Source organism: Diadema setosum, chromosome 7 (genome assembly GCF_964275005.1).
Source record: "Diadema setosum chromosome 7, eeDiaSeto1, whole genome shotgun sequence".
Taxonomy (NCBI): Eukaryota; Metazoa; Echinodermata; class Echinoidea; order Diadematoida; family Diadematidae; genus Diadema; species Diadema setosum.
Window position 1 is genome coordinate 16,492,459 of NC_092691.1, and position 18,494 is coordinate 16,510,952.

The window sequence follows — 18,494 nt, forward strand, 5'->3', positions numbered from 1 at the left end:
TTATGTTGAAAGTCGGAAAATCATGGCTCAGAAAAACGCTGATTTCTTGCCTTTCCTTTGATCATTTAGCTTCTAAATTTCGGCAGATGATAGACAAAACATTAGACTAGAAAATTATGCCAAAAACAGAAATCCGAATGTTTTGACCAATTTTGATGATGCAACTTCAAACTCGATTTTCTTGACTCAGCTGTCAGCGACTTTAGGATCCTCTTGTTGTAGCGGGTCACATATTTTGAGTTTTTACAGATATGGTATAACACCGAGGAATGCGCAAAATATTCCGTATTTGTGGTGTGGCATCTCTTAAAGGGGATGGCTAGTAACTGATCAGTGGAAATCAGTGAGAATGCTGGGGGATGATTGTTCTAATTCTTGTGGGATTCATTTCAGAGTACATTATATATCTATTGTTTTATGAAAATTATTTGCTTCAGAATGGTCTCATATTCAAGTAATGTGCAGTTTAATGTTTCCAGGTTAGCATGCCTGTACAGTGACGGGGCATTAAACTGCACATTACTTGAATATGAGACCGTTCTGAAGCAAATTATTTTCACACAACAATAGATATATAATGTACTCTGAAATGAATCCCACAAGAATTGGAACAATCATCCCCCAGCATTCCCACTGATTCCCACTGATCAGTTACTAGCCATCCCCTTTAAACCTAATGTTCAGCAGTACCTATTGAAAGGCTCATCTTTCTACTTTATGTGTCTGTGTGTGGCTTTTTTTTTTTCCAGAGAGTCTGACATCACAAAGGAGCGCATCCAGAAAATCCTAGATGCTGGAGCCAATGTGATCTTGACCACTGGTGGTATTGATGACCTGTGCCTCAAGTACTTTGTTGAGGCTGGTGCTATGGCAGTCAGGAGATGTAGGAAACAGGATCTCAAGAGGATTGCCAAAGCAACTGGAGGTAGAATTGTTTCTATGATATTTAGTATAATGTAATATCTCTTCCCCTGTCTGAAAACAGATGGGGATTTATTCACTTCCTTTTTAGCTTGTTTGAGCTGAGTGGTGCAAATTCTGTGATCACTCACTGAACAGTGTCTGTTCCATGGGCAGCCTATATGATGGGGCTCAAATATCCCGAATTAGCTCCATTTGAATGATTTTGACATTTTCATCATCTTGAAAATGGGTTGTTTGATTTTGACCACACTTGACAAGAATCGTAAATGGATGGAGGGGGTTATAGGGTTGGGGTTATTGACATTTTCATCATCTTGAAAACGGGTTGCTTGATTTTGACCACACTTGGCAGGAATCGTAAATGTATGGAGGGGGTTATAGTTTGAACAAATAGTAGTGGTGGTCGTAGGGGAGCTTCTAGGGCTGGGCCAAAACATACCACAAAATTAGGGTGCTTTTGCCCAAGGGGCGTGCAGAATTCCTGGACTCTCTAGATTTTCAAAATAATTTGCCTATGGTGGAATGACTTGGGTGAGCGCTCGACTTACGGATCTCTTGTTGTAAAGCAACAACATACCTGTTAAAACATTCTACGATGTGATACAAGAAGAAGGGACAGTTGTGCCTATCCATCACTGCATTCATCATCAGGCGGGCTGGTGTACCTTATCAATCGTTTTTGAAGGAGGCTGCTGCCAGCCAGAAAGTGAAGTGCTATTGATGTCGGGGGCAATAGCAGCTCATTGTTGGTAGTCAATTTGGAGCAGGCATTTACGGATTTCTGCAAGCAGTCCTTGTATCTCTTTCTGGGTGCACCTTTGTCTTTGTGTCCAGAAGAGAGCTCACCATACATTACAACCATAGGAAGGGGATGGGCTTCCATTCTTGAGACATGGCCAGCCCAGCCCAGTTGGGTTTTCATCAGCATAGCTTTGATGCTTGTGATCTCTGCCAGCTCAAGTACTTTGATGTTGGGGACAAAGTCACTCCAATGGATGTTGAAGAAATGTGTACAGAACAAAACAAGGGACTTTTCCTTGTTGACCTCAATAAAGCCTTCGACATTGTGAGCAAAAAAAAAGGGCTTTAGCAAATTAAGGAGCGCCTGGGTTGTCCCCTGAAGTCCTTCAACATGGTTATCCAACTGCATGAAAACCAACAAGGCTGGTTAGATATAGCAGTGATCTGTCTGAACCCTTCGTGGCATAGGGTTCCAATGGCATACAGAAGGCTACGTTCTTGCACCAATCCTCTTTACTATCTTCTTCAGTATGATGCTCAAACAAGGCATGGAAGACTTCAACAACAAAGATGTTGTTTACATGCGGTACTGCACAGATGGCAGTCTATTCATCTGAGGCATCTGCAAACTCAATAAAACACATTAGCAACTTTTCCGTGAGCTAGTCTTTGCAGATGATGCCGCTATTATTGTTCATTCAGAGCCAGCTCTCCAGTGCTTAACATCCTGCTTCGCAGTTACTTCTAAGATATTTGGCCTCGTAGTTAGCCTGAAGAAAACCGAGAGAAAACTGAAGAAAAACTTGAATTAAAAAAAAACAAGAAAAAAAAAATGCTAAACAAGGTCTACTACCTGGTAATAAAAGTATACATAATTAAGAATATACAGTTGTATGCATGCATTTCTATAATTTGCATTATTTCCTTATGTATTTTTTTTAATCTAATGTATTTCATTGTTTTATAATCTAGAAGAGTTTGTATTCACAAATGGCATTAACTAAAAAGAATCCAATGAAAATATAGTTTGAAAGTGGTATTTGTATTATATTATTCCAGCCCCCATTGACTTCACGCAAAAACAAATGAAAGAAAAAAATCAAATTTTTCTTGACATAGCATGCGAAGATGTGACATAACTCTGTAATCGTACATGCTTGGCATGCAAATTTGGTATTAAAAGTTGTGCAAAAACTCTTTAAACAAAAAAGTCATGAAACAACAGTGCAAAATCTTTAAACTTTACAAAATGATCACAGTTTATATCAAGGGGGGCCTTTTAGCCCCCCCCCAGTCTTTTTAGGGTTAATACTATGTCTGAAATTACTTGCAAATATTTTACCAAAGTCCAGTTTGAAAATGGTAAATTTGTGATGGGTCACAAGATTTATACTTTTCTCTCACTATCATAATTATATAACAATATGCAATATCATAGGCAATGATACCCATGTGTTCGCATAATGAGTAGGGAAACATTATGAGAAAAAAATGGAACTACAAGTACTGTTTTTGAATCAAGATATGTTCTCTTAAACAGAGAATCAAAGCACATTTTAGGAGTAAACAGTAGCAAGCACTCACCTGCTACCTTACAAAGTACAGACAGTCCTGTTGGAATATTTGTTACCTACACCGATTCCTATCACCTTGGCATGGTACGTGTACCTTTGTAACTGCGTATGTTTCTCCCAGAGTTTGACTTTTTATACCCCCGCCAAACGAAGTTTGAAGGGGGTTAGGAATCAGCGGACGGTCGGGCGGTCCGTTGCAAATCTTGCGTCGCGAACTACTTCCTCAGTTTTCAACCGATTCCCATAAAACTTGGCACAGATGTATGCCTTGGGTTGTAGATGTGCAAGACGTATTTTTTGACAGTACCCAAAAGTACGTTGCCATGGTAACGGCATATTATGGGCAAAAATGGGTACAAATCTTGCGTTGCGAACTCCTCCCACAGTTTTTGATCAATTTTTATGAAATTAGGTACAGATGTTCATCTGAATATGTTAATGTGCAAGACACATATTTCCGCAGTGGCAAAAAGTGCGTTGCCATGGTAACGGCATGTTATTGGTAAAATATGGGGCAAAATGCTTCATGGCAAAACTGTTTCATCAGTGTTCTTCCAATTCTCATGGAATTCATATTGAATGTTTGTCTTAGGATATAGGTCAGCATGACACATTTCTTGACAGTGACAAAAAGTATGTTGCCATGGTAACAGCTCACATATTATGAGCCAAAATGATGGAAAATTTTGTGTTGCAAACTACTTCCTCAGTTTTTGCCCAATTTCCATGAAACTTGGTACAGATGTGTGCCTTTGGTTGTAGATGTGCAAGACGCATTTTTCGACAGTACCCGAAAGTACGTTGCCATGGTAACGGCATATTAATGGCAGAAGATCAAGGAAAGATCTTGCGGATTTAACTACTTCCTCAGTTTTTTTGACCAAAGCTTATGAAATGTTGTTTTGACCAAAGCTTATGAAATGTTGTTTGGCGGGGGTATAACCAGTCGCTGTAGCGACATTTCTAGTTTCCCTTTTCTTCATGTTTTGACTTTTCTCACATTGGAAAATCTTCTGGACACACTCACATGTTGTGTAAATGATGTATTATCTCCCTTTCATTTTATTTCATTATTTTTTTTTTCCATTTCCGACAAAAATGTTTCCTCTTCAGCCCAGATGGTGGTGACTCTAGCCAACCTTGAGGGAGAGGAGACTTTTGAACCCACCATGGTGGGACAAGCTGAAGAGGTTGTACAGGAGAGAATCTCAGATGATGAGCTAATCCTCATCAAGGGGTAAGTTCATGAATAGAAAAAAAGTGGAACGTGTTCAGCACAGAAAGCTGTGCATGTATATTAAAGTGTTATTGGTTTTTGGTGGTCACCCAGATACAAACATGTATCATTTGCTTTTAGAAGTTCTCCAAATGACACAGAGAAATTTTAGCTCACCTGAGCCGAAGACTTAAAGTGAAAACAAAGTTCTGGTAAGGGCCTGAGAACCCGACTGGCACCATTTCGTCTGTTATGAATGAGAAGGGCGTTAAGTGGTCGTGAACACTATGGCCCGAATTCACGAAGGTGGTACAAATGAAACCATGGTTTAAACCATGGACAAAAACCATGGAGCGCCAAGTGTCGCATGGAATATTTCGTTACGAAATCAGTCATTTCGTCGATGAAATGATTTTTTGTAACGAAATGACAACATTTTGTAACTAAATGGACATTTCGTCCACGAAATGATAATTTCGTTAATGAAACGGTCATTTTGTCGACAAAATGACCAATTTCGTAACGATAATATTCCATGCGACACTTGGCGCTCCGTGGTTTTTGTCCATGGTTTAAACCATGGTTTCATTTGTACCACCTTCGTGAATTCGGGCCTATGGGTTTAGTGGCAACTTAACGCCCTTATCATTCTCAGCCGACGATTTCATATTTGCTTGCAATATATCGAAAGAGTCTACAAAGAAACTTACCTGGCTGATGCGGTTTGCCAGAATGATGAGTCGTTTTGGAGTATTTTGAGAAAAATAATAAAAGTCGGTAGACCGACTTTTATTCCAGAAGGCTCCAGACTAACTCGGTCTCAGGGAAAACTTGACCCTATTTCAGACAATTTACACACAGTTCGTGATCGCCATGTTAGTACTCTATACTACGGGTACCAAACGAGGCCTTGATGAGCAGACAGGAAAGTGTGTGCTAATCCTGTACAAAACAAATGGACAGCGCGCGGTCCTCAAGCCTATATAGTATACGCACATCACCTCAGTTGCTGAGACGCGCGGTCTTTGAAGTTTTTGTTGTTGTTTATCAAGCGTCTTTGATTGTTTTTAGAGGTGCTTGAGAGGCACACACTAATTTTGCATGCGCGCCAAAGAGGTTTTTGATGCGCGCGTTGTAACAACTCGGACCATTACTGCGAGTAAGAGTAGCCAGAACGCTACAATGTAGTTTATACAGGCCGCTCCCATATGCACAGTACAACGCTGTACAATCCAGAGGGACAACCAATACAACTCATCCCGCCGTCAAGCAAAGCGAGGCCGAGTTATCCCCGAGTCCGAGTCTAGCCTGACCCCGTTTGGGTAAGTTCTAAGACTGAATTTTTTTGGTTAATATTTCCCATTTTCGTCGTTACCCATCGAATATCTTGTTATTACAACGTTATTCCGCACATTTCCTAGGCATACGTTCACATTTTGGAGCAAAATTTGACAACTTTTGCAGGCGTACCAGAACTTTCTTTGGGCTTTAAGTGAGCTATTGCGATCAGTCATCGTCCAGCATCTGGTGCTGAAACTTTTTATATTTTCATCTTCTTAAAAACCCCGTAATGGATTTTCACTTAAGCCTTGTGACGGGGTGGGGGGGAGAGGGTGCTCCAAATTGGGGCCTAAATTGTACATTTTCATCTTCTTCTTGAGGGGGCCGACACATATTCTTCTTGAAAACACATGGTCAAATTTGTCACCAAACTAGGCAGAAATTATCACTAAGGTGACAGTACGTACTGTACAAAATATTGCTTAAAACAAGAAATACTCTGGAAAAAAAATTCATCTGTGAATGTACTTTCAAGGTTATTTATGGTAGATCCAGGAGTTCGGCGGGGATCGAAATTTTTACATTTTGATCATTTTTTTTTTTAAACTACATAGTCCAATTTTCTAAATACAGGGTACTTATACCAGTGTAATAGAATGTGCTAATGGTTATCATGCCTCCCATGGAAGCCTTCAGAGCTACCCCCCCCCCCCCCAAAGTTTGCAATGTTCTCAGGTAATAGTCTGCAAGGATGCATGGAAGGTGAACTTGCGATACTTGGGTGAGCGCGAGACCCCTGGGTCTCTTGTTTTGTTAATCATCAGATGGAAGTACAATATCTGTGATTCTACGTACTAGGTGACCCTGCACCACAAAATCAACAAAAAGTCGCCAGACATGGATTTTTAGTTAAGGGCAGATTCTGAAAGAGCTGACTCTAAGCTTTAAAATGATGTATAAGTCAGTTCAAATGGACTCTCCTAATCTATCTAAACATTGGAAAGAAAACACACACTCTGCAAAAGTGTTAACGGGGAAAAAGGAGCTCTGAAGTGAAGGGTCTATTCAAGCACTTAATCTTTAATAACCCACACTAGCTGTGGGACAGATGGGACAAAAAACAGGATGTAAACCACCGTAACAACAATAATGAAGGGATTATCAGATTAAGCTGAAATTGTGACTGTGCATCATAAGACCAACAAAAAGTCGCACACACTGATTTTTGTGTGAGGATTAAAAATAGGTGACATGGGTTAAAGCCAAAACATAGTTCTGGTACGGCTGCAAAAGTTGTGAAATTTCGCTCCCAAATGTGAACGTATGCCTAAGAAATGTGCAGAATAACGCTGTAATAACAAGATATTCGATGGGTAACGACGAAAATGCGAAATATTAACCAAAAAGGTTCAGAACTTACCCGAACGGGGTCAGGCTAAACTCGGACTCGGGGACAACTCGGCCTCGCTTTGATGGCGGGCTGAGTTGTCTTGGCTGTCCCTCTGGATTGTACAGTGTTGTACTATGGGAGCGGCCTGTATAGCGCTTCGCGTTCTGGCTACTCGCAGTAATGGTCCGAGTTGATACAACGCGCACATCAAAAAAAACCTCTTTGGCGTGCATGCAAAATTAGTGTGCGCCTATCAAGCACCTCTAAAAACAATCAAACACGCTTGATAAACAACAACAACTTCAAAGACAGCGCATCTCAGCAACTCGGGTGATGTGCATAATACGCTTGACGACCCCGCACTGTCCATTTGTTTTGTACAGGATTAGCATGCACTTTCCTGTCTGTTCAATTAATATACAGAAGAATATGGCGATCACGAACTGCGTGTAAATTGTCTGAAATAGGGTCGAGTTTTCCCTGAGACCGAGTTAGTCTGGATCCTTCTGGAATAAAAGTCGGTTTACCGTCTTTTATTTTTTATCTCAAAATACTCCAAAACGACTCTTCATCCCAGCAAATCGCGTCAGCCAGGTAAGTTTCTTTGTAGACTCTTTCGATGTATTGCAAGCAAATATGAAATGGTGCCAGACGGGTTCTCAGACCCTTACCAACACTATGTTTTCACTTTAACTTAGCCAATCTTGAGTTTTTCATATATTCTGAAAGAGCTAGTCTTCTACATTATGCTGAAGGTTAGGGTCATAAAATAAACAGGAAATTATGTTTATAACAGTTTTTCTAGAACACTTTTTTTTTTTTTTTGTAGTATAGTGTGATTAGGTGTGTCTATAGAGGTGCCTTTTCATTTCATAAAAGCTCTGAATACACTTTTCCCTTTCAACACTTATAACTTTAGAAAGGATGATGCTACTACTTTGAAGGTTGGCATTAATCATGGACAGAATGTGGTAATAAAGCATGCTCAATTTCAGCTTGATTTGATCATCCCTTCATTGTTGCTCCTGTGGTTTACCTCCTGTGTTTTATCCCATTCATCACACAGCTAGCATCGTTTGGTAAAGATTAACCCGTTTAGGACGAGTCTCGGGCAAGTGTCTATGAGAAATGCACGTTGTAGCAAAATTGGTCTGTCTTCAACGGGTCAAGCTTATGAATCGACCCTGTACTTCAGAGCCTCTTTTCTCAGTTCACGTTTTCTGGAGTGTGTGCTTTCTTTTCAGCATTTAGACAGGTCAGGATAGTCCATTTGAATTGAGTTATACATCATTTTAAAGCTTAGAGGGATACATCGTTTAACATTTTAAAGCTTAAAGGGATACATCATTTTAAAGCTCAAAAGGATCGTATAGTTTTGGTTGAGACCTAACTACAGGTTTTTAACATTTTTGGGTGAGATAATGAGAAACCTCTTATGAAATATGAAAAAGCATGTAATTCTTAGAGGAATTCAAAGGTTATTTCATGAAAATTGGTTTTGAAATAGCCGAGATATGCAAAATAGAGCAATCTTACTAAAAGGTGGGACCCACCTTTATTCCGATCGCTTTATTTTACTTTGTTTTTTGGATGTCTCAGCCATTCCAGAACCGATTTTCATCATATAAACTTTGAATTCGTCTTAGAATGGTATGCTCTGTACTATTTCATAAGTGGTTTTTGGTTATCTCTGAAAAAGTTAAAAGCCTAATCCTTGCTTCCACCAATACTGTACCATCCCTTTAAAGTCTGTTCTTTTAGAAGCTGCTCTTGACTCTTGTGCAGGGTCACAATTATACAATCCCCTTTAACATGTTCTGTCCATATTTGATGCCAACTTTCAAAGCAGTAGCATTGTCCTTTCAAAAGTTATTGAGTTGAAAGTGAAGAATGTGCATTGGATTTTCAAAGAATTTTCTCTGAGACAAACCTGATCACACTACTCTACCAAAAAGGGGTTGTAGAAAAAAACTTGTGAAAACCCACTTTCCAATTCATTTTATGATCCCAAACTTAAGAATAATGTAGAAGAAGAATAGCCCTGACAGAAAATATGGAAAACTAGAAACTGATTTGGTGGTTGACCTGTTTCACAATTTTTTAAGTCCTCACTTAAAGGACAAGTCCACCTTCATAGACATGTGGATTGAGTGAAGGCAACAATATTAGTAAAACATATCAGTGAAAGTTTGGGGAAAATCGGACAATCCTTTCAAAAAGTTATGAATTTTTTAAATATCTGCCCAGTCACTGCTGGATGAGAAGACTACCACAGTGTATGATGTGACATGCGTACAGCGATATAAAGAAAATAAAAAGAGAATTTCACAAAACTTTACTTTTTGAATAAAGTGCACATTTCTTCGACTTGTTACTGACGTATGTTAAGGGTAATATTATTCCCCTTGCCTTCTGAAAGAGAGAGGTCGAGTGTTTTTTTTTTGTTATGCGAGAAAAGTAAAAATATGTTGAATTTTCTTTATACTTTCTTTATGTCGTTGTACACATGTGATATCACAAGCTATAGTATTCTTATCCAGTCGTGACTGAGCAGAAATTTCAAAAATTAATGACTTTTGAACAGTTTGTCTGATTTTCCTTAAACTCTCACTGATACGTTCTACTAATATTGCTGCATTCACAAACCCCACATGTCTATGAAGGTGAACTTGTCCTTTAAAATCAATGGCCCGAATTCATGAAGGTGGTACAAATGAAACCATGGTTTAAACCATGGACAAAAACCATGGAGCGCCAAGTGTCGCATGGAATATTTCATTACGAAATCAGTCATTTCGTCAATGAAATGATTATTTTGTAACGAAATGAACATTTCATCCCCAAAATGATAATTTCGTTAACGAAATGGTCATTTTGTCAACGAAATGACCAATTTTGTAATGAAATATTTTGTGCGACACTTGGCGCTCCATGGTTTTTGTCCATGGTTTAAACCATGGTTTGATTTGTACCACCTTTGTGAATTCGGGCCAATGGGTGAGACTTTTTGGGGGTTTTGTGATGCACGGTCACATATGGTCATGGCAATGTTTCCTAGCAAGAGGCTTGTTCTTGTGATTTTCTGGTGAAAGGTTAGCATTTATGGAGATGAACCTGAGCATTTATTTCATGCAGCAGTACACTAACAGTGGATAAAGGATGGCTTGGAATCTCCAAAAAGCCTCAGACTCATTTGTGTTACAAAAATAGTCTAAGGTCACCTAAGTTCTTTCAACTGGGTTAAAGAAATTAAAATCTAAGAGTTGCAAGTGATATACGCTGTAAATGAATGGTCTAGGTATAGTGGTAGTTACAGTGTGCCTCAGTCATCTGCAGTGTTGCTTACACAGTGTGTATGCATGGAGAATGTGATAGAATGTTTAACATGGCCCTGCCATAACATGATCATACTTCATATAATCAACGTTATGTCTTATGACAAATGTGCAAATAAACAACTTGCGAGTACAATCAGCAACCACTGCATTGAGTGCATGGCATACAGGTACGTGTACATGATGAAAACAGAAAAACTTGCCCTCATGATGCGTTTATTTTTAAGCGTCATTCTGTCTCATAAAGGTGTAAAAAAATTTTCATAAGTATATCACAGACTTCGTTCATATTCTTGTTGTTGTGTTTTAGTAACTTTGAAAACAAACTAATGTGACAACCAAACACACCTCATTTATGTACCACTATATAGCCCCAAGGTACGCAGTGCAGCCTCCATAATCCTACGAGGTGCCAATGACAATCAGTGTGATGAGATGGAGCGATCTGTCCATGATGCTCTTTGTGTTGTCAAGCGTGTCGTAGAGAGCAAGTCGGTGGTCACAGGAGGCGGGGCAGTGGAGGCAGCCTTGTCCATTTATCTTGAGAACCTAGCTACTTCACTGGTGAGTATGACATAGAGTCAAAACACATCAAAGAGAATGATCGTTGGATAGGAATACACTGTATTTGTGAATAGTATAATTTTGCTTTCTAGTTTCAAAATACGTTGTATGTTATTTATATGTGGACTTGCATTTGTCTTTGTAATGTAGTTTGTAGAAAGTGAATGGCTCTGTTGCAAATGTTTGCCAGAAATGAACTTGCATTCATTAATATTTGATAACTGATCTGTAAACCACATTACCTTCCAACAGGTTGATAAAGACAATATATTTGTCATGGAACAGATATCACTTCAATGTTGATGTGAGCAATGTGAGAGTAATGATGAGGTCCATTATCATGATCATTGGTAGTGTAGTGATAGTGCTTGTAATACATTCAACACATGGAAAGTACCATGCTATTGTGAATATGATACTGTACGAGCTGAAATTTTCACGTACAGATATTTTCGCGAATTGCTACTAGGAGGACATTTGCGCGTGTTGTTAATTTCGCGGTTGCGACGGTCTAACTGAACGTAACTATTTGCGCGTTGTTATTTTCGCGTGTTGTTATTTTCGCGGTTCAAAGGCGATTCGCGAAATTCGTGAAAATAAAATCACTGCAAAAATTTCAGCTCGTACAGTAATTGAATGATACATGTGGATATTGATAATGATTAGATTACATACAGTTCGACCTCTATTATCCGGCCATGTTGGGACCGGCGCTCATCCGGATAAGCGAATTGGCCGGATATGGGAGACACAATGTTATTGTGTATAGCTGACGTCCAAGCTGCAGTCCCAGTGCACTGTCAGCTAGGCAGGTAGCGTACCCCGCAACGGTGGTGTAATCTATGCTAGCCTGCGTAAAATTGTAGTCTCTTCTTCACAAAAATAAAGTATATCTTTATGTGAAAATCATACATGTTTTGCCTCATTAGATATTGAGAAACCTATCATGCACATCTTATGAAATTAGTGAAATAGATCCATGAAAAGATGTTAAAGTCACTGTTTTTTCTCAATTTTTGGATGAAAAAAAAAGTCCTTCATTGCGTGAACGCGTCCGGATAATAGAGATTTCCGGATAAAAGGAGGCCGGATAATCCAAGGTCGAATGGTATATGTTTTTGTGTTTTTTTTTTTTTTTTTTTTTTTTTCATAAGGCTATCTGATAATAGTGCTAAGGAGCAAACATTTTCTGGTCATCTATCTGTATGTTGATACATATACATATTTATTTTTAGGTAAGTTAAAGCATCTTGGTCAAATGTATAAGTGTGCATGTATACATTTATGGTCTTACAAAGATGGACAATAAGCTTCAGAGCATTACATCAAAGGATGCAGGATTAAAGACAGTTACAATTTAGATGCAACATGTATGTATCATACTCAATGAAGCTAAGAATCATGATAAGTAAGCGTGCAGTCTCTTCATGAAGGTGAAGTCTGAAATTTGCATACAATAGTTTTGCTATGATTTATGAAAACATCTTTGATGATTCTTGTTTTTTGTAAGGTACAACCATAGACTACATGTACCAGAGATCTATTTGTTTGCTTGTGATTGAAGAAATATTCTGAATTCAAAGTAGGAAGAGAATATGAATACATAAAAGTGCATTCAATTATGAATTTTGGGGGGGGGGGGGGGGTGACGGGGGTGGGGGCATAATATCTATACACAGTGCAATCGTCATTCAAGCATGGGATCCATTCATAGAGTTACCACATACAATTGTATGTAACTCTATGGATCCATACCTCACCTGTACCTCTGCGACATGCACTAAAGCGCTGAATTAAAAAGTTTGCTGCTGAGGATGCATGCATGCAAGCTGCTGCATGCAGTGGGTAACTCCCAGCAGAACCTTGCGAACATTGCTTCCTTTCAAGCAGAAAAAGAACACAAGTCTGATTGTTGGATTTTATATTTCAACCTATTTTTATGCCTCCGCCACGAAGTGTTATCAGAGGCATTACAAAATTGTATGTTTTCTGGTTGTCTGTCCGTCCGTCCTTTCGTCTGTAATCAGTTTTGTGTACAGCATAACTAAAAATAAAGTTTGCAGTATCCTAATGAAACTTGGCATCTATATGTATGAGAGGGCGAAGTTGTGCCTATCAACTTTTGGGTGCACATGCTCAAGGTCAAAGGTCATAAGGTTGAGGTCAAATGCTCAAACCACTTTTTCCCTCATATGCATACAATGCCTAAAGGTATGTATACTTAGTGTATACATGTACTACCAAATTAAGATTCTCCAGAGAGAGTTTCGAGTCATGAGGTCAAAGGTCAAGTGAATATGTTAAAATTTCACTTATTTCTCCATACCTCGGAAATGGTTCAAGATATCTTCATGGAACTTGGTACATATGCATGTACTGACTGGCAGTGATTATCTTGGGAATTTTGGGATCATAAGGTCAGGGTCAACTCCTCAAAATTCTACTATTTCCCTCATATCCATGCAATGATTTTTCTAGAAACTTGAACTTGAAACTTAGTGTATGCAGATATTACCCAAGACAGATTTACTGGAAAACGTTTTTGCCAAAAGGTCAAAGGTCAAGTGAAAATGCTTAATTTGAGTTTTTCCTCGAAATCTCGAAAGTGGCTCAAGGTATCATGAAGCTTAGTACATTGTTATGCATGTACTACTTGACAGTGATTCTCTTGGGAATTTTAGGGACATAAGGGTCAAACGCCACGTTAATGCTAAAATGTTACTGTTTAATACTGAAATTACACTTTTTTTCTCCATACCTTGGAAACTACTCAATTCATAAACATATGAAAAGCTCAAAAGTCAAGTAAAAATCCTCAAATCCCCAAATACCTGCTCTCAAACAATATAACCATTCATCCATTTAAACCTGGTTCAAGGGAATAATAATAATAATAATAATTGCATTTACATGGCGCTTCATACTGACGTTTCTAAGCGCACTTTGCTACCCATACAAATAGATTAGAAAACACAATAACATTAACAAAATCAGCGTTAACAGTAACAAAAGAAAGAAAAGAAAAGAAAAGAAAAATACATGTGATACAATGGTACAATAATTGATAACTGTGTGCGCCTCCAGGAGAAAAAAAAAAAAAAATACAACTGATTAAACAGGTGAGTTTTAAGAAGAATTTTAAATGATTCGACAGATGAGGCATTCTGAATATACAGAGGGAGTTTATTCCAAAGAGTGGGAGCAATGGAAGAGAAGGCTCGGTCACCATAACGGGTTTTTGTACGTGGGCCATGAAGTAATTGGAGAGAGGAAGATGAACGGAGGGGTCTGGCAGAAGAGGAGGAGCGGAGAGAGACTAGGTTTTGAAGATATATGGGTGCAAGATTACGTGTGATTTTGTACGTCAGAAGTAGGATCTTGAAAGTAATACGGGAATGGACTGGAAGCCAATGTAGTGAGCGGAGAACAGGAGATATATGGTCATGTCTCCTACTAAGGGAGACTAATCTAGCGGCTGAATTTTGGATACGTTGGAGAGGGGATATGTGAGAAAGAGGGAGGCCGGCAAGGAGGGAGTTGCAGTAGTCCAGATAGGAGGAGACGAAGGCATGGACGAGCCGCTCAGCTGATGATTGATCAAGCAGACGCCTGATCTTCCCTATTTTGAAAATACCCCATGATGCAGACTTACAAATGTTTGTGATATGGTGTTTAAGAGTTAAGTGTTTGTCCAAAGTAAAGCCAAGGTCTCTAACACAGAGACCTTAATAATCCCATCCCGAGTAGTTAGATCTGGTAGAGGAACTGTGCTCCTAAACTGTGATGAGAAATGGATGAGTTCAGACTTGTCTTCGTTCAGACGGAGTCTGTTGGCAGTGGACCAGGCTTTGATGTCGTTGAGACATTCTCTCAGTGAATTAACAGCAGCAATCCTATCGCCAGGTGACATAGTTATGTAAATTTGAGTGTCGTCAGCATACATAGCGTAGTTGACTCCATGATGACAATTGATGATTCTGGTGAGTGGACCTGTATAGAGGAGAAAAAGAAGGGGGCCGGCAACGGATCCTTGCGGAACTCCGCAGCTGATAGGACTAGGACGTGAACAGGTCCCATTGATTATCACCCTCTGTGTGCGATCTTGAAGATATGACTTGATCCATTGGATGGCAGTGCCTGTGATGGAGTAGTCATTACTAAGTCGTTGTAGTAGCAATGTGTGGTCGAGCATGTCAAACGCAGCCGAATAGTCAAGAAGAAGAAGAGCAGCCTCATTGCCCTTGTCGACAGCAAGAAGGAGATCGTTGAGCACTTTCAACAAGGCAGTTTCTGTTGAGTGGAGGTTGCGGTATGCTGACTGGTTTGTAGGAAGCAGATGATTACTGTCAACATAAGACATTAACTGTGTAGACACAATCCTTTCAAGAAACTTACTCACAAATGGCAGATTGGCAATTGGTCGGTAATTGCTCAGGACATCGGGATCTAGGTTCGGTTTCTTCAACAGAGGGGAAACAAGAGATGTCTTGAAAGGTATTGGAACTATACCCGATGACAATGATGTGTTAATGATGTTTTTAAGAACCGGAAGCAGCTCATCAAGGCACTCTTTGAGCAGCCAAGTTGGAAGAGGGTCCAGAGTGCAAGATTTTGGTGGAGATAGCATGATGAGACGTCGAAGCTGTTCATCAGTGACCGGATTAAACTCGCTCAGGTTGCAGTTCAAAGAGTTCTCAGGAGCCTGGACGGATAACTCCAAATGGTTCACGTCAGATACAAAGGAAGACACAATATCATCGATTTTCTTCATGAAGAATATACTGAACCTGTGCGCCAGTTCTGAATCAGATGAGTGTTCAGGATAAATAGAAGAGTCAGAAGGGGTGGACAGTTTCTTCACGAAGTTGAATAGTCGTTTAGAGTCAGCATTGGCGATCTCTTTTCTCAGGTACTGGGACTTTGCATCGGTAATCAGACTGTAGTACAGCTCACATTCTTGACGATACAGGTCCATGTCAGTCTGCATGCCGGACTTCAACATGCGACGTTCAGCACGACGCCAACGCCTCCTGGCCTCCCTAATCTCATCAGAGAACCAAGGGGCATTGGGTCTAATTGTCACAGTCACGGTTTTAACAGGGGCATGCTTGTCCAACAGATTACTCAGCATGTCATTATACATTGAAATTGCTTCTGTAGGACAAGATGTACACTGGGAAGTCAACAAAGCCTGTTTAATATCATGGCGGAAAGAGTTGGTGTCAATATTGCGAAGCTTTCTAAAGCTAACTTTCCTTCTAGGGTTTGGTGGGCTTTTAAAATTAATGGCGGAAAGAATGGCGGAGTGATCAGATGGCAAAGATGGCAATACAGTGATATGGGAAATAATATCTTCAGATTTCCTACTAAAGACTAAATCAAGTGTGTGGCCTGCTTGGTGAGTGGCACCCTTAACATGTTGATGAAACCCAAAGGCTTCAACGGCATTGAGAAAAGACTGAGCGAAACTATCAGCAGAATCATCTACATGTATATTAAAGTCACCAAGAAGAATGGTTGGATGAGCATCAACAGCAGCACTCTCGAGGAGAGTTAAAAACTCATCAAGAAAGTCGTTGCTGGTAAAGGTGTGACGAGAGGAATGGGGTGGGCGATAAATGCAATAAACCCGAACAGTAGATGAAGAAGTGAGATGAATCGTGAGATCTAGCAGTTCAAAAGACAAAAATTTGTGTGTGTCATTGACAACACAACGCGCAGCAGACCTATACAGGACGCAGGAAGTGAACAATCAACACATTTGTGACAAACATGTCACTTTAATATTTTCCCAATAATATGAAACTGTTGTCATGCATTGTCAAGATGTACTATAGACCTATTGGGAAAACCATGCATTATGGCGGAGGCATACCAGTCGCCATAGTGACATTTCTAGTTTACCAGTGTGATGGAATATGCAAATGGACACCATGCCCCCAGAGAAGCCCTCAAAGCTACCCCACTACCCCCAAGTTTGCATGTTCTCAGATAGAAGTTTGCAAGAATGCATGAAAGTGAACTTGCAATACTACCTCCAAGTTTGCAATGTTCTCAGATAGAAGTTTGCAAGAATGCATGAAAGTGAACTTGCAATACTCAGGCGAGCACGAGACCCCTGCGTCTCTTGTTTAGACCCTATTATATACCTCATATATAGATTCCTCTCATCTGATTGGTTAAAAGTGGAGTCATGAAAATAGCTGTGCCCCATTTTTGATCAAAATAACGTCATGATTTACTGTGCCCAGGGCACAGAATCAACTGTGCCCTGTAAATAGGTTTGGAGACAGTCGCAACCCTGTACACATAGATCTCTTTACGCACTAATGATACGACCGCCGCGCTGTCGATCAGCGTTGATTACGAGTGCTGTAAAAGAGACTAGAATCTATATTTTCGGTATCTATAATATTTCGGAATCGATATTTTCTGTATAATAAACAAATAATGACAGCTTGATATTCGGGGCACAGTTAAAATTATGTAGGCCCTCGGTGATGTGAAAACCATAACTATGCCCTCAGCTTCGCTTCGGGCATAGTTATGGTTTTCACATCACCTTGGGCCCATAATTTTAACTGTGCCCCTCATAGCAGTCATTATTTGTATTCTGTATAACAATTGTTGATAGTAATTGAAAAAAATATGCAAAACAAAACAGAACAAAGTGACACAGGTCATGCAGGAAATGATTGATCTTCAATCTAACATGTATGCTGAGCATTAAACATTTTGTTTGTCTTTTCTTTTCTCTCTGTGTTTTGTTTGTTTGATACATGACAGCTAGTTACAAATGCTACCACAACTGAAAGAAATAATTGGTTACCTGGTATGAACAAGATATGTATATATACGTACATGTTTTTATATCTATCTTTTCATTTTTTGAAGTGCTTTGAGCATCGAAAGGTGGACCTGTGCACTATACAAGTAGCCACTATTATTGTTGTTGTTGTTGTCGTCGTCGTCGCTGTCCTCGTTGTAATTATATGTCTCTTATGCAATATCTTGGTGTTATTTTCCTTTCTTTCATGTAGAGTTCCAGGGAGCAGCTGGCCATTGCTGAGTTTGCCAACTCTCTCCTGGTCATCCCCAAAACTCTGGCTGTAAATGCTGCCAAGGATTCTATAGATCTCGTAGCAAAGTTGAGGGCTTACCACAACACCTCTCAATTGCAAGCTGAACACTCCCATCTCAAATGGTAAGATTTGTATTCCAACCCAAAGTACTGTAAATGTGAAAATTTTCCTAGTGTGGAAATTTTCACACATTTTGCGCGACCAGAAACCAGTGCAAAAATAAAAACTATTCTTTTTTGCACACATGCTCCAGTGACCCAAACTTCAAGAACTTAAAGATTGAGAAGTTTGGCTGCCAGTGTGGATGGTCGACCAAAGATCGCAAAGACTTCGCAATCTTTTTGCCAGTGTGACTGTGGTTGATGTACAATGGTTATCATTTAAGCA

At 39.6% G+C, this 18,494-nt stretch overlaps 1 protein-coding gene across 1 annotated transcript in view; it reads left to right on the plus strand.

Moving 5' to 3' along the window:
• Positions 1–18,494, plus strand: part of LOC140230918 (T-complex protein 1 subunit alpha-like) — a 47,205-nt gene that overhangs the window by 26,967 nt on the left and 1,744 nt on the right. The window contains exons 8-11 of the mRNA XM_072311057.1: positions 750–925; positions 4,353–4,476; positions 10,833–11,025; positions 18,066–18,229. Of these exons, the coding sequence (XP_072167158.1) occupies positions 750–925; positions 4,353–4,476; positions 10,833–11,025; positions 18,066–18,229 (657 nt within the window). The remainder of the gene's footprint in view (positions 1–749; positions 926–4,352; positions 4,477–10,832; positions 11,026–18,065; positions 18,230–18,494) is intronic.